Source organism: Lagopus leucura, unplaced genomic scaffold (genome assembly GCF_019238085.1).
Source record: "Lagopus leucura isolate 7727_CA_CO unplaced genomic scaffold, USGS_WTPT01 Super-Scaffold_810, whole genome shotgun sequence".
NCBI lineage: Eukaryota > Metazoa > Chordata > Aves > Galliformes > Phasianidae > Lagopus > Lagopus leucura.
Window position 1 is genome coordinate 12615951 of NW_024962261.1, and position 24118 is coordinate 12640068.

Sequence of the window (24118 nt, forward strand, 5' to 3'; positions counted from 1 at the left end):
AGCCACACATTACCGAAAAGGTTCATAACATAAAATAATATCTTACGATGTTGTGAGCCCCCTACCAAAAAAATAAGGTAACAATTATTTCACACAGCATTACAAAATATTTTCTTCCCTAACTTTTGTTTTGCATTAATCCTGACCAGCAGACAAGCACCCACACAGCCACTTGCTAAATTTCCCCTGCACAGCAGATGGTGGAAAAAACTGGAAAGGGCAAAGCAAGAAAACATGCGTTGAGATAGGAACAAGTGAAGGAAGGGCGAAGATCCTATCGATGCAGTCACTCACCTCCTCCATGAGGTGAGTGATGCTCAGCTGGTCTGTGAGCAGGAAGATAACAGTAGCTCCTGCCCTTTTCCATTTATCCCCATGTTGATTCTGGCTGTGGTATAACCCTCCCTCTGCTGGAGCTGGTCTCATCACCACCCCCTTCCATCTTGCCCATTGCTTGCTTACTTGGTGAGGACTGGGGCAGAGTACAAAACACAGGCGGCCTTACCACTGAGCAGCAGTGCCCAGCAGCAAAGAAAATGTGTTACTCATACTCTACTACTCAAAAGCCCAGATAGGCACCACGTCAGCTGCTGCAGAAAGTTAACTCCACCCTTACCAGGTCAAATACTCTTGCTCACATATAATTTAAAGTCATTTTTTCACCAATTTATGATTAAGCTTCTGCTTGAAATCTTGCTTGTAGCACAGTAATGACTTTCCAAAAGTCATTTCCAAAGTCATTTCCCAAATTTCCCATAGATTGTGCTCTACTTTGGATGGTTTTAGGAAAACAGCTACACCACCAAAAGACATTCAAGGTTTTTTAATTCTTTGCCTTGTTCTAACACAAAGGCAATGCCAATTCAGAAAAGTATCTGCACTGTAGCAATCAAACCAAAAGAAGGGACCCTCTTAACTGGTATGAAACATGAGGCTTTTGCCCTTTGGCAGGTCTGTTTAGCATAATGGCTCAGAAGGAGAGCCAGTACTTCCTCGCAGCGCCTCTTTCTTACAATAAGTGGGCCCAACACTGCAGCAATCATTTACTACAACAAAGCAGGAAACAGAACTTGCCTCCCGCCAGCGCTGCCCATCACGGGACACAGCACCGTCACGCAGTGACCATGGCCAAAAGAGAAGGTGTGGCTGCGGGTGCCTGTGGTACAGCTTGGTGTCAGGGAGCAGCGCGTCCTGGAGAAAGCTGTTGCTCTGCGGCGGGAGCTGACTCCCGGCTACGTGGAGCCTTGGAGTGGAGCTTTTTTTCAGCTCTCTGCATAGAGCCCGTGTAGTCTCTTCCGCACCAGCAGCTGCTGCAAAGCTAGTAAATACCGTATTTATGACCGAAATATATTTTTGATTGAAATACAGCACGAAGACCCGATACAGTTTCAAATATGAACCGTTTTTCTCCTCCAAAAGCAATTTTCTCACCAAAACACAAAAGCACAGAAATAGATTGAATTTCGATGCTGACAATCAGTGGGTCTATTCCTTTTCTCCCAAGAGACGACCACACTTGCCGCCCTTTGCTTTCCCACTCGCGCTGCTGAGCAGCCCCACGTTCACATCACGCCACGGGACGCAGCGACCCGCACTTCGGGGCGCCGCCGGTCCCACACCGCGCACCCTCTTCGACGGACGGTCTGGCGGGCCGAGGGCCGGAATTGCCCCGAGGGAGGGGGCAGAGAGCCGACAGTTCGTTGAGGAAGTGGCCGCGGCTGCGAGAGAAAACGAGGAAGCGGCGGCTCCCGCAACGCCTAGCTGGGGTACAGCTCCACTCTTGGCGGAGCCGCGCCGCCCCGCTTGCTCCGGAGAGCGGCAGGAGCCGCCGGTGGGCGGCAGTAGGCAGTGAGCGGAGGAGCCTTGGCAGTGGTGAGTGGGGGCCACGCCGGGCGGGGGCCGCACTTGCTAGAAGCGAGCAGGGTGGGCCGGGGTCTGGCAGCCGCCTCCGGCAACGAGAGCGGGGCGCAGGGAGCAGCAAAGCGGCGGGGCTCGTCCCGGGAAAGGAGTGGCTGGCTGTACGCGGAGAGCGGCGAGCAAATGCACCAATCTGAAAGCAAGCTGGAACGTTCCGTCCTTCTGTAATAATATAATTAGCCCGGCATTTGAGGAACTAGAATATGGAACTTAAATACAGAAAATATATAGATTTACTTATGTTTTGATGTGTTGTGGTAGTATTTTTTAACAGAGCAAAATTTATGCCAAAGTAAGCGATTATCTGGCTTCCGAATGGTGCATAATACATCAAAGATTTGACACCTGGGAAAGTGGCTTTAAAAAAGGGCTTATTTCTTATCAAACTTCTGATTTTGTTTTTGACAAAACAACGATAGAGAATTGATAGAAGTGTTGAAAGTCAAGTACTAAGGATGTGATGGCTGACTTACTGCTGATCATTTCAGTGTTGGCCAGTGTTTTCTTCTTTAGCTCTGTACTACATGCACTTTGTGTTAGGGTTCATCAGGTTCGGGTGTGAAGTAATGCTGCTCTGGGCATAGCTGAACACTGACCCCACTGGAGGTGGTAGAGTCACTGGTTGGTCAGATTACATGAAGTATTGCAGAGTAATTCCATTCTAAAACAAAATTATTCCTTCTACGGGAATGAACTGCTTGTAACTTTTGTGATGTTCTTTTCTGTTGGGCTTCTTTCATGCTCTTTTTATCCAAGCAAATTTAGATTTCTTGATTCTTTGGTCTGAATCTGCAACTTAATCTGCAGGCACAGCTATCTGGTACGAGTGAATATCAGAGCCTCTAAAACTGTGCACTGTTACATGCTTGGACGCCGTAAGCTGAAGCAGAATATGTTGAGGCAGCCTAGTTAGAGGAACTGTGACTTTTTTTCATCCCTCTTTTGAACATTCAGTGATAGAGACAAATAAGGAAGTTTGAATGTTGTATATTTCTGACAGTTTTCCTGTGGGGGAGAAATGTGGAGGAGAAATGTAATAGTTTGGTAAAGACCTTGAACTAAAAGGTTTGGAATCACCGAACGTGCCCAAAAATGTGAGTAATTGCTTCAGATTTCAAATGTACGTGAAATAATTGCAAAACCCCATAAAAAATACTGTTGAAGTATTCTAGGTTTGCTGCCTTTGGAAAGTATTAAGTTCATAAAATCAGTGGCGAATGGTGATTCTCTTCCATTTTCATGTTACGAACCTGAAAGAAGAGCAGAATTAGATCGGAAGTTGCAGCTAGACAAAATCAGAAATTTGATTTTAGAAGGAGCTAGCAGGTTATGTTGAAAAGTGAACTGCATTTTAGAACATGGATGGTACAATTAGAAGCTGGATTTAAGCACCCTTGAAGATAGTAATAACAAAAAATATAACATAGACATGTTACTGTAGACTTCCTTCTTTTCTTTTTTTGCATGATGACAGAGACGTGAGCAGAAGTCACTACAGAAGTGTACATTGTGTACAGAGTTCATGCGATTGCAATCATAGTTTTTTTAATAATAAATGTTGATTCTTTTTTCATGCTTTTTCATTATGCAATATTTATCAAAAGAACAGTAAATCGTCTGGCATTCCTAGTTAGAATATTGTGACTGTCAGCAGTTGTGTTTGTGTCTGCATCCATGGAAGAAAGATCCTAGATCTTGTTGTCCATTTTTTTTAGCTTTACAGACTCTTGGATCAGTGGTTCAGTATCTATTTTGTGCACAGCAGTTGCATGTTTAGCTCCAGGATAAAATGGCTGAAAAGGGGAACATGTATGGTTTTGTATCGTAATCACAAGGAATGCAATGCATATCTCTGCATTGAGTGAGTAACAATTACAGTTCCAGTGAGCTAATTAAAATTGTTTCTTTTGTACTTCAAGATGATTGTGTACTTGTGTGAGCTTCCGCATTGGGGTGAATGTACTTGTGCCATTCAGCCTGTGTGCGTCTTCAGTCTGAGCACAGTGGTCCTCCTTAAAAGCTCAAGATAGTCTTGTGAACATGAGAAATGTGTGAGAGTGAAAAATTCTCATATTGCAAGCATTTGCAGGATCATCTTATTTTCTAATTTGGGGAAAATACTGTATTACAGGGAAACACCTTTGTTTTGCTTACATTTGACAAAATAAGAATCTTGGAGGTGGAGGTGATGGTAGCTTGTTTTCTAACATTTTAGTTGTCATTTCTGGGAATGTTTTAATAGGGAAATGTTCCTAATATTTGCAACAAAAGAGTGGAATACTAGGAAAGGATAATTGGTACTTATTAACATTTGATATCTGCCTTAGAGAAGTAAAATAAAAGTATGTACCTTTATCTTTACATTCCAAAGCCAAGATTAGTTCAGAATTTCCTGTCTCTGTATGTACAATGACGAAGTGACTACTTCTTTAAATGAGTTTGTTGAAAGGAAAGAAAGGAGAGAATATTTTAAGACCAGTTGGGTCTCTATCTTGTAAGGACTCCTTTGTATCTGCCCTCTCTCTGTACCATGTAAGAGAATAACTTCAAATTTAATAAGACTAAGAACTTAAATAGCCAGAATGCAGAAATGTAGTAGAGTATTACCTTGTGTGGTTTCTCTGCTTGTTTGTAACTTGCTGATGATGGAATGTTTTGTTAATTTGAACAGTGAGGACTACCCTGCCTTTCCTCCTGCTTTGCCCTGATTTGCTCTGGGACAATGTTCTTCAGAAAAAGGATGGAATGCTAAGTGTCTTGAATGAGTAACTCCTAATATGTGCAACAGCTTCTCTACCTTCCAAAATGCAAAGAGATGATACAAGGAATCTTTCAGAGTAGATTCTCAGTGGAGGTAAACTCGTAAGTGCTGAAAGCTTTTGTAAAGAAAGTAGGACTGAAGTACTGTATATAAATTCATCCTTGTAAATCCATGGAGTAAATCCTAGGCTGAAGATAGAGCTGCAGTTGTAAGAATCACAGCTGTGCTTGGAGACGCAGAGAATATGTGCAAAGAAAATGGGTGTAAAATTATCTAAATATCTTTTACGTTGTAAATTAAATAAAAACAGAGCTTGTCTATTTATTAAATAAATACTTTAAAATTATTGTGTTAAGCAACAGATTCATTAAAATGAGTGAAAGATCCAGGGCTCGTCACTGAATACATCAGCCACAATTGCACTACACCCACCCTCCTAGATAGTCTTTTTCTTATTTCTTTCCCTTTCTTTGGACAAGATAATGAACTAGTGGGAACATAAAAATATATACACGTTTTTTTAAGCCCACAGCCTGTAGAACACAGAAAAGCCAGTGCATTTTCCTTTAGTTAAAGCTGGGGTATCTGAGTGCAAAATTAAGACTGTGAGATGCCGGAGGTAGAGTGATAAAATGGGTGCTGCTGCTGATCACTGAGTGTGATGTACTGCTTTCAAAAAATAGTAGTTCAGATTTCAGAATTGGCTCTACAAATTTCAGAGGAGTTAACCTTAGCTTAAAATAGTGTCATTTTTTTTTTTTTTTTTTTAGAAACTTTTTCTTGATGTTTGGTGGGGCTGAATGAAAAGTTAGTTTCTTTATTTGAGGCTGGAAATTTGCTGTAAAAGACTTCTTTTCAAGCTCTTCCAAAAATCTGGTACAGGAAAATACTAACTGAAAAACACTTTCTGATATTTTGTTTGGAAAGAACTTAGAAAAGCAACATATTAAGTGTTTGAAACGTGTTCATGGGTAAGTTCCATCGCCAGGAAACAGCCCAAATTTGGTAAATTGAATCAAGGCAACCAGTTCACTCTGTGTAAAAGCGAAAACGGCTTTTGCAAGGTGAAGGTCTCCAATATCTGAAACATTAAGAATATAAGTAAAGAAAGCAACATTAGTGCAACCAATCTCAGACATAGAGTGTTAGAGTTTACATCTGCTTTTCAAACAATACATATGATTTTCATGATATTTTGTTCAGAAGTTGGTAAAGCCAAGTATATGTTTAAATAAGGATTATATATGGAAATTGGATTTCATTTCCCTTTTATCCAATTAATTCCCTTTTGAATTGGGGAATCATTGTGCAAACTTCTGAGTATTATGTTTTATTTAAACCAATGCACGTAAAGAGGAAGAACACTGTTATGACCAATTCTTGTAGTGTGCACATCAAGACAGCCCCAGAACCAAAGCGAACAGTGAGGCAGGTGACAGTGGGTGAATATTTTGTCTTCAGGTTTCGCAAAGAAACCACCTGCTGCTTCGAGTTAGCTGAACTGTCTCCATCCAGTGAGCATAACAAAGGTTGAGCTGGTGCAACAGGGTCTCCTGTGCACAGAAGAAGGGGAAGAGTGCGCTCAAATCCACTGGAGCCTTCCTTCTGCAAAGGATGCAGTGTTTTGGTAGCCTGTTGTAGTAAACACCATTCTGAACTGGTTGGCAGTGTAACCATTGACAGTGCACATCACAAATGAAGAAGCCTGACTACAAAAGTGTTAATTTTCCCAGCTTGGGAAAATGAGGGAAGTACTGCAGGTTGGCCCAAGTGCATTTTCTCTGCTCAGAGCGATAAACATGTCTTGAAGAGTATTTCACTAGTTCAGGTGCTGCATACCATGTCTCAAACTTTATTGTGAGAAGCAAGGTGGCAGTTCTTTCAAGTGATTGTTCACTAACTAAAAGGGATTCCTGCCCCTTAGGAGACTGGATTGCTTGTTCACTGACACGATAATTGGTAGCAGGTGCAATCTTCTACATAGTTTCCCTTTCTAGCCTCAGTGCTGGTGGAAGCTATTTTTGGAAAGCCTTTCCTTTGATCTAGGTCCAAGTTAGAAAATTATTTTGTTTAAGAAACCAATCTTTAATGTTAATAGTCAAGCTGTGTAAACTAGTATCAGATCATCCCTCCTTCTCCCCCTCAAAAAGAAAGAGGAGAGAGAAAGAAGGAAGAGAGGATAAAGGAGGGGAGGGGAGAGGAGACATTTCTTTTGTTCTGTCTTCTTTTTAATAATGACTTCCTTCTGGAAATGATGTTTTTCTTCATAGGGATATCTTGTTTATCAGTTGCTGCTAAAAAAAAATCCCAAGAAATCTAAACTAAGTTAGGGATTATGCAGATAAAACACGCTGAAAACCTCATCTTTCTGGAAGAAACCAATCTTGTTCTGTTACATTGGTAAAACAAATCCACAATATCAACAGCTCTGTGACCAGGACTGCAGTTCTTTATTTTTTTTTTCTTTCTTTCTTTATTTTTTTAACCTTCTTGTTTTGCTTAAATACTGTTATTGATAAAATGTTCTGGTAGATCTGCTTCTTTTGGTGAGTTTATGAAAAACAACCGATAGTAGCAGATCTTGAAAAAAGATCTTGGAGTCATTTTTAAAGAAAGTTTAGTGACATCTTGACATGTCTTGGTTTTACTTTGCTTTCTTTTTCATAACTGTTCTGCTGTAGCAGTCTCTCTCTGTAGCAGTCTTCCATAAAAATACTGTATTCCATCTGGAAATTTGCTATGCTGACATCCTTAATGTCACTAAGATTGAACCTGAAAACAGTCAGGCCATTGGTCCTGCATTCCAGTTATTTTTACAGTTCTTGCAAGTAGACTGGTATTTTTGTTTTATGTGTTCTCACTGACTTTCTAAGTTCATTTTAAAGCCCTATCTAGAAGCAGTAGTAGCCGCCACGGTATATAAAAAGGTTTTACGTTTTGCTTTTCTACAGATGCTTTAAATGAGTATCTTCATGTATTAAAGTTAACTCGGCTTGGTTTATCCTGAAGTATTCAGAAATAGCTTTTGGCTCCCCAGACAGGCTTTTTTTAGCTGCATTCCTGCCCAGGCTTTTCTTGTCAGCACTGGGAAGGGAGAGGTCTCCCTGTACCCCGTTGTGTAGTGCCCGCAGCACCTGGGCAGCCAGACATCAGAGATAGGAGCAGTGGAAGTGGTTGCTTCAGCTCAGCGCCCAGAAATGCTGCACTCCACAGAGCACAAGCCCATGGGCCTGCTTAAACCTGCACAACTTGTGTGTATGGCCATAGAAGCCCTGGACAAAATGCCTGGGACAGCACCTGTGACTGCAGACAAGCCCTGAGATCATGGGCATCACATTCAATTTCTTGTGAAATCTCAGTGGTCTCAGGGCCAGCTGATAGATGTTGCCCAGCCAGGAAGGCAAGCACTCAAAAAGTGGAAAGCTTGCCTCTTTGGACACTGTTATCTTCTCGGCAACCATGTCATCCTCAGGCCTGTTGAGTGCTCTGCACTGGGAACGTCCTCAGCCTCTGGAGGGCCCTGGTTCACCCCCCTGCCAGGGTAGTAGGACTCACTCCCGGGAAAGTCAGAGGGAGATTGCTTGAGATGACAGAGTGGAATAAATTGAGTAGCAAAGCATTAGCATTATTGTATGCATTTTGATACACTGGGTAACCACAGTCCTGTGGACAGCAAAAAATATGCAGCTGTGCTTTGTATTTTGATAAAGGAATTTGAAAACAGGTTTTGCCAAAATAATCATCAATTTTTTTTTTTTTTTTATTTGCAGCTCCATTTCCAGACAGCATCATATTTCAGTCATACATTATCTACACATTTTCAAACGGAATGTGTAGAGTTGCAATCAGACATTCAGCTCAAAAATCTGATTGTGTCTCTCTACGAGATCTTTATAAGCCCTGTGTTACCTGAAGGAAATATCCCTTGCTTCACAGTTGCTCAGTCACGTCACTGCTTCTGGGTGGTATATACGTATGTGAACAGCTGTTTTCAAGGGTGAAGTGCAGGGAGGGTAAAATTTCTTCACAGGTCTCTGACACACACCTCGAGAGCTCACAAAGAATGGCAGCCACTGCCATCAAACCAGGCTGATGCATTAGTTTCACAAAAATGAGGTCGAACTAGCTTTATGGTTCTGTTGCTCTCTTTTTTTTAACCAAAAAAAATACGTAAGGAGTAAGTTCTGTTGCTTATATTCATTAGCATACAAGAGTTGTTCCAAAAGTAATGCCTGCTATTTTATTGTGTTGTTGAGCACATTAATGAAGACACTGTCAAAACTGCATAATGACATGTATGGGGCATTAACCTCCTCCATTCCCATGCAACGTATGGCAGGAAAGGTGATGTCGGTGTAAGTGGTATTGACACTCAAGTGTGCATCTGGGATAAGTGTGCTGCTGAATTCCTCCATGTAGAAATAATAGCACTCCTTTACATCCATTGATGCTTGCTGAATGTTTATAGAAACCAAACAGTGAATGTGAGTGTAGTGATGTGGTGGGTGGTTCGTTTCAACAGTGGCAGCAGTGGCACTGGTTCACCTCCTCTGGTGCATATTTTTGCAATCACCGCATGTAGGCTTTTGTTCACTGCTGCTGAAAATGTTTTGCTAATGGTGGTGACTGTTTGGGGAAACAGTGTTTTTAGCTGAGAATTTGCTCTATCAAATAGTGTTGTTGTGCTCTTTGTACGTGTCGTTTCCATGGAAATACATAGGGGACACTACTTTTGGAGTGCCCAAGACAGTACTTCTTTATTCATCTCAGGCAAGCCGATCTGCTGGGCACCCATTCTCTAGAGGAAGAGCTGCCATGTACAAGGCCTGCCTTGGCAATCTATTTCAGTTCCTAGCCACTCTTACAGCATGGATGTTTCCTAATGGTAGGAAGAAACATTCTGTGTTTTTGCCTCATCTCAGTGGATAGAAGAAGTAGCTTAGCTCCATTGTCTTTACATTCTCTCTTCAGATATCTTTACACCTTGATGAGATCTGCCCTAAGCCTTCTCTCAGCTGAACAACCCAAGCTCTCTCTGCATCCTACCTATGGGAAGATGCTCCATCCTTTTCCTCATTTTAGAGGTATTCCAATGGACTTTTGACATTATGTCCATCGCTACCTTCTACTGAGGAGCCCAGAACTTCACACAGTACTTCAGCAGGGTGCTTAACAGTGCTGAGAAGAGAAAACAGCTCCCTCCTCAAGCGGCTGGTGGTATTTTTCTTCAGGAGTTCTAGAGTCACATTGCTGGGTCATGCTTGTTTTGTTGTCCACCACAAGTTTAAGGTTATTTTCTTCTGCTTTCCAGGCTGACAGTTCTCAGTGTATATTTGTGTTTGGCACTATTCCTCCCCAGGTGTAAGTCCTTGAATTTTTCCCTGTTCAGATAAGTCAAATTCCTTTCAGCTGTTCAGATAAACCAAACTCCTCTCAGCTCAGCTCTCCACCCTTTTCAGTGTCACCACGAATGGCATCCTCTGTTTTATCTGCTACAGCTTGTGGTTTAGTATTATGTGTGAACTTGTAGCCTCATTGTCCCTCTCATTAATGCAGATGTTGGATAGTACTGGCTCCTGTATGGGTCCTGGAGGTACCAGTAAGAACATCCAACTGGGACACGTGTCAGTGATTACAAACCTCTGGCCCTGCAATGAGTTACTGAAATAATGCATTTAATTGAATGGGAGTCCTCTTAATCTTCTGTTGGTGCAAATGTAATTGCTGCTTTAGATGGTATTGTAGAATGGCTGTTTGTGGTGACTGCTGTCCTCTCCCCTCTCTTACCTTACAGGTTTCTTTTGCAATAAATAAACAAAGAGATGTATTGATAGATAATTTAGACTGAGAACATGACTGCCTAAAATGTAGAGATTTAAAAGGCAAAGCAGAGGGAAATTTTATCAACAAAAATGCTGAAAATGTTAAATTGAATGTAGAAAGTGATCTTAAGTTAGTAATTTTTGGATGCAAACCGCAAGAGTTAATAAATAAGCTGTATACAAATCTGTTTTGTAGGATTGTAGTAGTTCTGTAGCTGGTATGTCTCCCTTCTTCAGGAAGGAGAGAAAATCAGAAGATCTGCAAAACATATGGCTCAGTCTTGATTGCACTGTCTATACTTCTCTGCATTGTTTTCTATACTGTGGGATTCTTGTTCAGTTGATTTGTGTGCTCCCCTCACTGCAATTATCTTGTGTACTCAGAGTAGTAAAGGTATTTCTCACCTGTGTCTTGCCCCATGTGCAAGAAATTCTAGATTGGCCACAGTTTGCTAATGATCCATCTATGAACTGAGCAGGCCACAGCCATGCTTGCAGCAAGGCTGCCAGGGAAGATGGCAGCCTGAAGCATTCTGTGACAAGGGTTCTTTTTTGGGATGCCAACTCCTCAGTTGCAGTGTTGCACCAGGGACCCTCCCTTCTTACAAGGTTTTCCATAAAGTTCTCTCCCCCACTTTCACATGACTTGGTTGTGCACTTCAGCCAGCTGCAAGCTGAGTGATCTTGACATATACTTGCATTTTTTTTTAATGCTGATTCCATGGACTTCTGCTTCATTTCCCTAAAATCCTGCCATTTATTTTAATTGTGAAGGGTGTACTGCTTCTGCAGCTAGATCCTGCACAGCAACTGAAACAGCAGCTGAGCTTCTCATTCTTTTGTCAGCCTTTATTCAGCCCTTATTCAAAATAATGAAGATGGAAAGACAGAGTAACATTAATATGAACAAAACTGATATCTATTTTCTACATGAATGTTCTCAGTTGTTGTACTTTGTATACACACATTTTTATTAGTGTACATACACTGGAAAAAGAATATTAGATATTCAGTGATCTTGTAAAGACAGAGAAACAGTAGTCTTTTTCTATAGGACAGTACCCCCTAGCTGTCCAGGCAGTGTTAATGTGTCTTAGGGTTTAATAAAAATAAGTTTCCCTGATGACAGAGTCAAATATTGAGGTAACTCAAGGGAACACAGGAGACAAGAACAGTACTCCTGTAGGCAGAGATCTGTAGAGACACTGTGCATGTTTTTCAGAATTACATAATTGTAAGAGATTTTTTTAACTGTTAAATTAAGAATAAAAGAATTTAAGCTATTGTCTTCACTACTCTTCAGAGATAATGGACTTCATTCTTTTCTGCATTTTCATTGTCAGTGTTCCTTTGTATTATTACAATATAAGCAATTAGAAATGAAAGCTGTTCAAGGTGACACTATCACATTAATTATTTTTAGTGATACTCATGTTTCCTTTTTTCTTTTCAGGCATTAAACATTAACTGACTACTTGGAAAGAAAAAAAAAATAATCATGGCTTCCAACATGGGTAGCCCTGCTAACCATCTGCCATACTTCTTTGGCAATATTACACGTGAGGAAGCTGAGGAGTATCTGATGCAAGGAGGAATGAGTGATGGACTATACCTGCTTCGCCAAAGCCGGAATTACCTAGGGGGCTTTGCCTTATCCTTGGCCTATGGAAGGAAGGTTCATCATTACACAATTGAGAGGGAGTTGAGTGGGACGTATGCTATTGCAGGAGGCAAATCACATGCAAGTCCTGCTGAACTCATTAACTATCATTCAGAGGAAGCAGATGGCCTTATCTGTCTACTGAGAAGATCTTTCAATCGACCACCAGGCGTTGAGCCCAAAACAGGGCCTTTTGAAGATTTAAAAGAGAACCTCATCAGAGAGTATGTCAAACAAACATGGAATCTGCAGGTAAATCCAGGTGAATTTGCCATAAAGTGGACTTCAGGGCAACCTAAAGCTTCCTCACTAAGGGAGTATAGGGGCAAGCACTAATCTCTGCTCTCTGATAACAGCAGCAGGACCCACCAAGGGAGCTGCATCAGGGGAGGGTCTGGTTGGGTTCTGAAAAAAGGCTCTTCACCAGAGGTGATAGGGCACTGGAGCAGGCCCCTGAGAACAGAGGTCATGGCACCAAGCTGCCAAATCTTGAGCAGTATTTGGACAACACTCTCAGAGATACAGTTCAACATCTCAGGGTCGTTAAATTTGTCTAGCTATGTCGGACTATCTTTTCAGTTGAGATACTGGTGTATTAAGTTACTCATTTCTTTCTCAGAATAAAGGAAAAATCTTTTAATGTCATTGTAACAACTACTATTTTTCATCACATAAAACAAATATGTGCATGTTTTAGGTGTCCCAAAAGCAATACAATACAGAGGTTTTATCTGTATATTTTCTACTGCAGAAGACAGTTAGAATGTCTCATTATTTTATCACTCCAGGGTCATGCTCTTGAACAAGCTATCATTAGCCAAAAACCTCAGCTGGAGAAACTGATTGCCACTACAGCCCATGAGAAGATGCCTTGGTTCCATGGGAGGATCACTCGGGAGGAGTCAGAGCAGCGTATCCTCACTGGATCAAGAAACAATGGAAAATTTTTGTGAGTGTTTTCCTGCATTGCTGCTGTTTGCCACTAGTGTCATTGCATAGTTCACTTCAATGAATATCAAGTGAGAATATGCCCAAAGAGGTGGCTTAGTCGTAGTGAGAGCACCTAGTCCATCATGATAGATACTATATGATGTAACTATTCCTACATTAAGCAAATGTCTCCAAAATTGGGCTTTCACTTATCTAAAGATGGGAGATGATAATAGGGAGTGTTCATTTGTTTGCAGGTGGATCTGAATTGGCTAGATCAGTGGGTCAATTATCTGATTATTATGGCATTCAACAAGGCTACGTGCTGAGTGCTTTATTTACATCATGATAACCCCATGCAGCATTATAGGAAGAATGGCTGACAAGTTTCCTGGCAGAAAAGGTTCTTGGGGTTCTGGTCAACAATTGGCTGTACATGAGCTAGCAGTGCGCCTGTATGTCCAAGGGCACTGGTATCCTGGCTTGTATCAAAAGCAGGAATTGACCAGGGAATGGATTTTCCCTCTGTCTCCCTCAGCACTGGTGAGACTTTACCTTGAATACAGTGCTCAGTTTTTACAAGCTGCACCAATAGAGGTTTAGATTGCATGTCAGAAAGAATTCTTCATGAAAAGGGTGATTAAGCATTGGAACAGGCTGCACAGGGAGCTGATGGCTTTGCCAACCCTGGAGAAATTTAAGAGACATGAGAATGTGGCGTGTAGGAGCATGAGTTAGCAATGGACTTTTAAGTGGATAGTTAGTATTGATGACCTTTAAGGTCTTATCCATCCAAAGTGATTCTGTGATTATAATATATGATTCCATATATATATATATATATATATATATATATATATATATATATATGTTATTGTTATTTCTGTCTTCCTTTTCTGTGTTATTTACTATCAGTAAATAGTTTCTATCTCAAGCTGCAATTTCTACCTCTATTTTTTTTTTCCAATTCTCTTTGTCCCATAAGAGGAGGGGCATGAGCAAAAAGCTTTGTTTGATGTTAAGCTGCCTGTCAAGTTAAGCCACGAGTACAAAGTGGCTGTGGTGAGTTAACTTTAGCCTACCAAGTTATTCTCACAATCTGCCATGTCAGCTGGATGGGGAGTCAGAAAACAGGAATGAAAAGCTTGTTGGTCAACATGAGAGAGAACTGGGAAATTGTTTACCAGTTCTTGAGAAAACTGATTTATTACCAATTAAAATTTTGATACTGAATTACAAAGGCAAAAACATGTACCACTGTCAGAACACACCCCTCCCATTTTCACAAGCTCATCTTCACTGCTTCGTGCCCAACTCCTCTCCCCATTAGACAGCACAAGGGGTAAGAGTCTGAATTTACAGTCAGTTCCGTAATAGTTTCCTTCTGATGCTCCTTCTCAAACTTCCTGTTGTAGTGCAGGCTCTTGGCAGACTGCAGTTCCTTCTTGATCTTCTCCTCTTATAGGGCTACACTCTGTGTGCACAGCTGAGGGGCTGAGCAGCACCGTAGGGGTGTCTCACATTGCTGGCTGTAATGAGCCTTGACCTGCTCAGGGCAGATCTGACCTCCTCCCACTATGCTCCTCAACCAAAGCCTTGCCACCAACAGCCAACACAGTGATTTACGGATGACATAAAAATACCAATAGACAGCCTGTGTTAACCAGTTCTGGTGCCCATAGCTGTCAGTGTTCCTCTGGTAGTGACTGTTTTGTGTCTGTCACTTTCTTTGTTAATGCAGACCCTTTACTGGAGTTGGTGACTTGTTGTAATCTTGTCAGGATCAAAGCCAGTCAAAATTTTCCAGCTAAACAGTCCTTCAGGAAATCCTCATTTCAGAAGTTCTGATGTTTTCACCGTGACATCTTTTGCCATCCTCCCTTCTTTTCCCTGACCCACTCCCCAGCCTCCAAGAAAGAAAAAGGGAAATTGGAGCTCAGAGGCCATGTCTGAGGAAGAACCACTTGGTGGACGTTTCATCACCTACCCCTGTAATCTTCTTCAGTATTCATTTATGTTTGACTTTTCTATAGCTTGTCCAAGGTAAAACCTCAGAAGTGAGTATGGGGTGGATGTGCTTCTTGAGTATCAACTGTTTTCGCGTTACTGATTTGCCATTATTTTGCCAAGCTCATTGGCAAATTATGGAGATGGAGCTTTCATATTTTTTTATATGGGTAATTTAAATTTTAAGTCCTGTAAATTTTCCTTTCAGTGTGAGTTAATTCCTGTCGTGTGTTACCTACTAATACTTTGAGTGTATTGACATCTGATTTCTTGAAATATCTCCCATCTTAATCTCTGAGCTTTTTGTACTTCATGATCACTTTCACCCAAGTTTTAGTGCACCTTCATATTTTCGCTTCTTGTCCTGTTTCTTAGGATGATGCCCTAAAAGTCACCTACTCAGCTGTTTTCTCTACACATGATAAGAAAAAAATTGTTAAAAGTTTGTGCAGCCAAAATTTCCTGTTGTCATAGATTCACCTCCTCTGAACACTTCTTTCAGTAGCACTGAAAGGATTGATGAAAGTAGTCAGCACATAGTACATTACCACCAGCACAGCAATGTCATTCCTTCTTTTCATTCCCTTGTTATTTTTCTCATCTCTGTTACTATTTTCTGTCTATAGAAGCAAAATTTTAGCAAATTATTATTGCATCCTCTGAATCATGGTATTGATCGTATATTAAAACTTGCATCTTTTCCAGTTTACCTCAGGACATATTGTTTTGTATGTGGTCAGAGTGCTTCTCTTTGGACGAATAAAGGAAACTAGGTTTCTTAAAAAAAAAAAAAAAAAAAAAAAAAAAAAAGGATTCCTTAGCTAACATTTCTTAAGAGCAGATATGTGGTTTGGAATTATGGCATTTTTTTTTTTAGCAGATCTGAAATTTTCGGTCTCCACTGTAGACCTGGTGTCTATTTTTTTTTTTTTTTTAATCTTAAGTATTCCTTCAGCTTCAGCTCTAAATAGAAATTATTTTCCAGCACTTTCCTCCTTTCCTTAGAGACAGCCTGGGAGGCATTTCTAATGCTGTTTACAATGAGCTGTGGCAGGCATGGTCACATCTTCCTTGGGACTGATTATGTCAATGGGTATGTGACTTAGGTATCTCTGTTACAACTCAGAAGGCTTCTTTCATGTTGGGAAGACTACTTCCTCAGCGAAAATTTCAGCTTTCAAGTTCTTTTTAGACCATGAGAAACATCTCTAGAACTTATGTTCAGCTTATGTCCTCCTTAGTACAGCAGTCTATACTTTTGCATCTGCAGGACAAATGCTATTAGCAAGAACATTACAAGAACATTAATTGTTCTTGTATGAGTTGCCTATGTGGCAGGTTTAGAGCTCAGTAACCATTTAGCTGCGGTTGACTCCTATGCTTCTAGGGAAAAATCAAGGTGACATCATTCACTACTTCATAATTCAGGAAGAGAAGTAGGCTGTTGGTTATTTGTACTAGAAATCTGTTTTCCATTCTTCTAGCTCTGAGATCAGATCAGAAGACTAGAGACTGATAGGAAATAAAAAAGCAACTGTCTAATTCAGAGACATTTTCTGCAGTTTTGCCTAACATGGGCTTGCTAAGCCGATACAGAGAAATAAACCACTAGTTTGTAAGCTAACTGAACCAGGAGGTGCAAAATTATAGTGAATGCTAGAGAGGTGCATTGTTTTAGATTTCAGGCACAACAATCATAATTTTTCCTTACCAATAACAGTGCATGTTGGAATCTTCTTTACATCTGTGGACCGAACACTGAGAATTTTGCTTGTGAATGTAGCTGCTCGAGGACTTCTTTTTCACACTGATTGAGACACTCAAGCCTAATAGGTGACTGAAGGGTAAAATTTAGAAATATTTACTATCTAAACAGTCACTTGTTAAGCAAGGAACTGGAGGGCAGTCACAGAGAATAAACGGAAACCAGATTTTGAAAAGTTGTGGAATTGATCAAGGCCACAGGTAGGCCTGAAATAATGCTGGCATATTACAAATATTAACTTCTTTATTTTGGAAAAGACACTAAATTTTAGGAGGCTGTAATACTTCTGTGTTTTCTTTTTCAAAGCCTTTTAAAAAGTAATCACATCAGAAATCTCCTGTCTTTTTGTTGCAGCGAAAACCATTGCAGGGATCTCCATGAGACCCCATCTGATCCTTAGACTCATAGCAGTTTCTTGCATCACTACAGGATTATTAAATCCAGATGTTTATACACAATAATTATGGAAATACTTGAAAAGATTTCTAATTGCCTTTCAAAATGCCCTAAATAGCATCATAAATCTATAACTGCCACTCATTCAAGTTGCTGGAAGAGTTCTGAGCTATCTGTGAATATATTGCTAAAGAATTTTCAGAGGTGTTTTTAAAGTTTTTGTCACACCTATTCACAGGAATAAGTGCTTCTTCGAGTGCTATAGAGTTTGTTTTCAAATCCAAATACAGAAATCATGACATGACATAAAATTGGAAGATGTGCCCAATTTTTCCAAAAGGAATACTTATGAAAAAGATTGCCATTCCAGCTGCAGAATTTCGAAGAATGGAAAGAAAATATAATGTCCCTTAAATGAGCTGAATAGCAACTCAAAACAGAGGATTTAAATTAAGTTTCAAACCTCTGTTGGCTTCATAGCATTACTTTTCATGCTGTAGAGGACTCCAGCTCTTATCAGAATTTTGATGTGTTAGTTTTTCATTCGACCTTATCTGGTAGAAAGTATAATTACAGAATATGGTGATCAGCATTGTCTGGGTGATCACAGATAATATTACTGGTTTTAGTGCTATTATTAATAATGTTAGTATTATCAATGTGAGTGCATATGTACATGAACTATTAGAAAAATGAACTATTAGAAAAAAAACTATTAGAAAAATTTGGCTAGTAAGTACAGACTAACAGTATAAGAAATACTAGCTTTCCCTGCAATTACAACTATTCAGAAATATTCAGAAATACTGTTAAACATAAAAGCTCATCCTTAAGGAAAATGTGGCTAAGACATTACAGAATTAGCAGATTACCCTCTATAAACCTTTCATATCAGTCCACAGCCATATGTAATTCATATAATATGTGAAAAGTTTAACATTATTTTACTGTCATAGAACCATCTTTAATATGTATTTAAACATTCTAAAGCATACAGTAGTAGTGTAGATCATGTAAGTGGATCACAGCACTACTCAGAATGGCACCTCATGACCTCTAGGGACCAAGCTGCCTCTAACAAGTCAGAACAGTCAGCACTGTCACCAGTGATTTGAAGTTCTGAAGTGCAGTTATCTGTAAGCAATCACTTCTCTTTTCTGAGCAGAAGTCTTGCTCAGACTTTGCAACACTTTGCAACATTTTGCAAGTGTTAGTGATACCTGTAGCTTTTTGTATTTATATTACTCTTAATATCTTCCTCTGGGCATTTGCCACTAAGGGGTGAATGAGCAAGGTGGGCCACTTACCTGATCTTGTAAAGCATTTTTTAAGCGCATCTGCCCTTACTGTGTTTGTATCCATAATTAGAACTGGGCATGGTTACATAAGATAAAATGTGAGCAAAATAGACAATGATGATACGGTCCTGCTTGCCAAATTGTTCCATCATTTTGCAGAAAATCTCAATACTCTTACAAGGAAATGAAATTTTGCATTCCATTTTCAATAACAACAGCTTGTGGCTTGAATTTTGAAGTATGCTGACATCAGAAGGCTGCATGTTGTCCCTGCCTATAGCAGGGGGTTTGGAACTAGATGATCCTTGAGGTCCCTTCCAATCCAAACCGTTCCATGATTCTATGATTTCTGAAGTGGTTTTTAATATGTTCTTAGAGAGGGGAGGAAATGTGATTTAATAGAAGACTGCAGTCAGTCCATTTTCACCTTTGTGTGATGCTCTTACAGATTACATATTGTCCTCAGATTTGCAGTGTGTTCAGTGTGGTGCAGATTTTTGAAGTGAAAATGAAGAACAGTGATATGAATAACATTACAAGAAAGATGATCATAAGGACAGGCAAGCAGGAAATGGCTGTGTCTGCATGTTTAGTGGGAAATGTCAGTATCTTTGGCATCAGGGAAGCTGTTATTGCTGAGAAGACGAAACAGTACCAAGAAGAAACTTGCTTATGCCCTTGGATGTATCAGTGACGTTAATTTCATACCATTCCTAAAGCAAGCATTTAGCTAATTGCCTTCCCTTATTATTCTCTTCTAGAATGCTGTCTTTTTTTTTTCTGTATGGTCAGTGAGACATGTTCAATAGTATTTTTTAATTTTCTTTTTACCTTCAGAGATTCTTTCATTTATAAAGAAAGATCATTTGGCTTTTCACGTGAAAGCAAAAAAATTGAGGCAAAAATTGTTGTGATTGCTTCCCAAGAAAGACATAGACTCCACCAAAAGAAAGGATGTATAGATATTTACAGAACTTATAATGATATTCTAAATAGTAATTGCTATTTGGATTGCAGACATAAAAGCATAAGAAATACCCAAGCATTGATTTCAGGAAAATTAAAATCAAAGTTATTTTGCATTGCATTGTGTAGCAATTTGAGTTTCTCCATTACTTCTAAAATTCCTGTTTTGAATATGCATCAAAGCAAGCACCAAATGCTTTAATGCTTCTCTTTATTATATCTGTGAATTTGGATTTCCACACATTGAAGTTGTTATGTTTTCAGGCTTAAGTCAGTGTGTGAAAGGGCCGTGTTGTTTATTCCCTTTATGTTATTTCTTTACGCTCTTTATGTTTTTATTCAGATTTATAATTAGCTATGATGGCATGAAGGGGAAGAATGCTTGATATTTCACTGCTGGCTTCCTTCTTTGTAAAAATACTATTTTTAAAAATGATCTTTTTTTAAAGAAGATTTTTTTATTTCATTTTGTATTCGAGAGTGAAAAATATCATGCTTAACTTCAGAGCACATCAAAACACGTAGTACGATTTTAATTTTGGATTTTTTTTTCTGAATGTACTTAAACTCTGAATGTGCTCACTTTATATGGAATCAGATTTGCATTTGAGAGAGCCCCCAAAACTGATGTGATGACTGTAAGTAGCTCAGTCAGCATCAAGATAATGTGGAAATACTGATTTTCATTTGAATAGGTTTCAGACTTTCATCTTGAGCAGCTATTTTATTTGATTCAGTTTTTTTATGATAAATGTAATATACTGGATGCTCTATATTGAGCTTCAGTCCTAGATGGCTAGCCTAACCTATGCAGCTGTTATCACAGTCTACAAGACCGTGATAAAACTGTGAAATCTGTCCTATGATAATAAACCGAGGAAGAAAAGTTTTCAGTTTGAATTGTAATGATAAGTTCTGTGGGAGCACTTTTTGAATAACTAAGTGAAGTGATTGTCAAATTCAGACTTGGGAAGTATTTTGTAGTTTAAATCTGTTTTGTTCTTCAGACATGTTTTGAAAGGTATGTGTCTTCTTTGCTAGGAGCAGCTCACAAGAAGACAAAGCAAAAGTCATTCTTAATTTTAGCAGAACCTGTTGTTCTCCACTGGTCAGTAAGCACAGGAAATCAGCATGCTGAGAAAACACCTGCATGTCATGAAAAACCACGATGTGTTTCAAGTTGCTTTGGAAACAGCATGCAAGTTACTTTGGTTTCAGAAAAAAAGAATCTCTACTTCCCTCTACCATTAGCTGGTGTCTTGTTCACATCTTCAGCAACAAAAATCACTCTTCATGAAAAATAGTTGCATTGGTAGTAAAACAGAGTTTTAGCTCAGAGTTGAGAGACTGAGGAACAGAATTTAATGCTTGCTTTTTCTGGATAATAACTGCTGATGTATATAGTGACAAATAAAGTCAGTTTCAGCGTAAAATCTGAGATAGATGTAGTTGACTTCAGTGGTCTTTCCTCTTGCAAAAACAGGATTTTGTAAATATTCTTCTCAATTCTGTCTGAGCAGCACTTTGAAAATCTTGAGCGCCATTCAAATCTGGGCTCCATTGATATGGGAAATTACTGAGCTGCTCCAGTGTCCCACACTGCCTTAGCAAATCAAGTGGTCAAGCAGGTCACTCCATACCTTGTCAGAGCTGATCAGTATAGAATCACAGAATGCCATAAGTTGGGGGAGACCTTAAAGATCGATTATTTTCAAACCCCCTGCTGTGGGCATCAGTGGGGAGCATGAGGATGAAAGGAGGCAAACTCAATGGAGAGAGAGAGCACCTTTCTGTGCACACTGAAAATGGGAATGTAGGTGTTGCTGAATCAGGGCTTTTCATAGGAGAAAAAAAATATTCCAGAAAAGCTTCAGCTAACTCTCCTGCTGTCTCAGTACTGCTGTCAGCAGCAACTGACCGCATGCAGTTTAAAGAAAAAGCTGCTGTCTGAACTAAAATAATGCTAGGCCAACTGTGATGGAGCTAGTAGCAAATTCTTTCTTACTCTGGATGCAGTCACAAGAAGACATCTTGTTTCAGTGTGAACTAGCCCTGAGTATACAATTGTTCAGCACAGTAAAGGCATCTCAGATCTTCTGAAAGCAGAATATCATCCTGGATACCTATGAATTTTAGGGAATTATTTTGTATTATATGCAGTTATTTCTCCCTAGTGGAATTTAGACATGATCTGTAAAAAAATACTGTGTGAACTTTCACATGAATTCTTTGTGAAATCAGAAACAAAGCATTATTGTCTTTCTGGAAATTATAATTAATGATTACAGAAATGTACAATTTTTTTCAGTTACAGAAGCTTATTACAGAAAAAAAAAAAAATCCCATTATATATATATTCCTCATTACCTTCTTCTAGTATTTTGCTTTCTACCCTTGCAGCCATCTGTTAATTTCAAAAGAGAATCTTATTTTAATAAATACACGTATCTATTGTTTTTAATATTTTTTTGGGATGGGATTGAAGTATAGCTTCTTACACAAAATGGATTTCCATGGGCTTTGTAGGCCTGAATGCAAGAGCTTTTTAAGTGCTTCCTAGCTCAGAGAGCACAGTGTACACTGCACAGTGTTCTGTAGCTGCGTAGCACAGAGCTCCACATCATGGATTTTCTGTTGTCATATGATGACTTTTAAGAGAAAAAAGAGAAGCATTACAGAAGTCTATCTGAAAACAAATGACACTAAGAAATAAATGAGTGGTTTAACAAAATGTCTTCTGAAATTGCTGTGCAGGCTTTGCTGTTTTATAATTCAAAAGCTTAAAGGAAAAGGTGAATTTAAAAAGCATCTTCAACTCCTCATTGATAGTAAAGAGTAACCCTAAAATTCTCTCTTAATCCTACAGAATCCGAGAAAGGGACAGCAATGGTTCCTATGCCCTGTGTCTGCTGAATGATGGAAAAGTACTGCATTATCGTATTGACAGAGATAAGACAGGAAAGCTCTCCATACCAGATGGAAAAAGATTTGACACCCTCTGGCAGGTCTGTTAAATTTGAATCACTTGAGTGTCTGTCATCACGTTGCAGTTTTACCCAGTTAGGCAGTCTCATTTACTTTGCTGTGCTTCAACTGTCTTTAGCTAAACAGCAGCATGTTAAAGCAGTTTATTTGTCCTCCTTACAACTTTTGTGGTATGTTCATTAGTGGAGAAAGCTAAGTAAATGTAAAGATTTCAATCATTTTTAAATGGTGATGCTGCAGCTTCACTGAGTTTTAAACTGCTGTAATCCTTATTCAGTTAAATAGACATTCTCTAGAATGGAAGACTAATTTAATTTGTAAGAGACATACTGTATACAATAACAGTTATGCCAGGTACATTGTTTTGCTTATGTCCTTTGTAATAATGTAAGCACAATTTTAAGAAACACATGGGATGATTTGGCATGCTGTACACATAATGCACTATTTAACTTTGAAATTGCCTACTTTTTAGACTGAACAAACGTAGTTTGTAATCATTACCACAACAAGATGTCTGAATTCTATTAAAAATAAAACAGTTGAGAACTGGATAGTTAACTATGCCATAGTTGATAATAAAACTGGAGAAATAATTGGATAGGTTGAAGAAGCTAAAGGAAGTAAAAGCCTTGAAGAGTTCTGTATCCTTTCTTAAAACTTTAGTTAAAAAAAAGTGAGTCATAAATTTAAAAAACAAGTTTTTACCTGTGCATATTAACTTCTAGTATTTCTTGTAAATATCCTGCATATCTGTTGAGTTATTGGAAATTTTGAGCAGCTTGCCTAATGTTCAAGTTTTTTGAACATCTCTATTTTTTCATGTGCAGACCCCCTCCTTCCTACCCAAATGCACTAGTGCCAAAATAGGAGTCATGTTCCTGTGATGTAATGATGAAAAGCATGGATAGGATAATCCACAGCTACATGGATAAAAGTCCACAGTTACTGAGGCTATATATATATGTTAACTGTTTACGTACCATTATAAGCCTGAGGCCAAAGAGAGCATCTTTCAAACAAAAAATAAACAAAAAAAAACCCACCACCACAAAAAAAAAAAAAAAAAAAAAAAAAAAAAAGATGAAACTCAGATGTTTAAAAATAAATTATTTATTTGGAGCTTAGAAATTGATGTTAATATAGCCAGGTGGAGAATTTAGCATCTCATAAATCCAGTTCTTGGATTGGGTTCCAGATTCAGCCACAAAATCCCTTCAGAAATACACCCGTCTGCTAGAGAAAAGTAAAGATGGTCTAAAGATACCCACAGTAAGGTTCTGGATGTGAAGATGATAAAGGGCCTGGAGCACCTCTGTTGTGAGGAAAGGCTGAGTGATGTGGATCTGTTCAAGCTTGAGGAAAAAAAGACTGAAAGGGGATCTGATCAATGTCTGTAAATATCTAAGGTGCAGGAGGCAAAGAGATGAGGCCTGACTCTTTTCAGAGGAGTGTGGAGATAGGACAAGGGGAAATGGCCACAACTGAAGCATAGGACATTCAGCACACACAAAAAAAGAACTTCACAGTGAGGGTGATGGAGCACTGGAACAGACTGCCCAGGGGGGTTGTGGAGTTTGGAGATGTTCAAGACCCACCTGGATGCCTACC

The 24118-nt window shown here is 39.3% G+C and overlaps 1 protein-coding gene across 1 annotated transcript in view; it reads left to right on the plus strand.

Moving 5' to 3' along the window:
• The first annotated feature begins 1744 nt into the window (after nucleotides 1–1744).
• Nucleotides 1745–24118, plus strand: part of SYK (spleen associated tyrosine kinase) — a 43041-nt gene continuing 20667 nt past the window's right edge. The window contains exons 1-4 of the mRNA XM_042866250.1: nucleotides 1745–1872; nucleotides 11954–12412; nucleotides 12949–13109; nucleotides 22389–22527. Of these exons, the coding sequence (XP_042722184.1) occupies nucleotides 11999–12412; nucleotides 12949–13109; nucleotides 22389–22527 (714 nt within the window). The 5' untranslated portion in view covers nucleotides 1745–1872; nucleotides 11954–11998. The remainder of the gene's footprint in view (nucleotides 1873–11953; nucleotides 12413–12948; nucleotides 13110–22388; nucleotides 22528–24118) is intronic.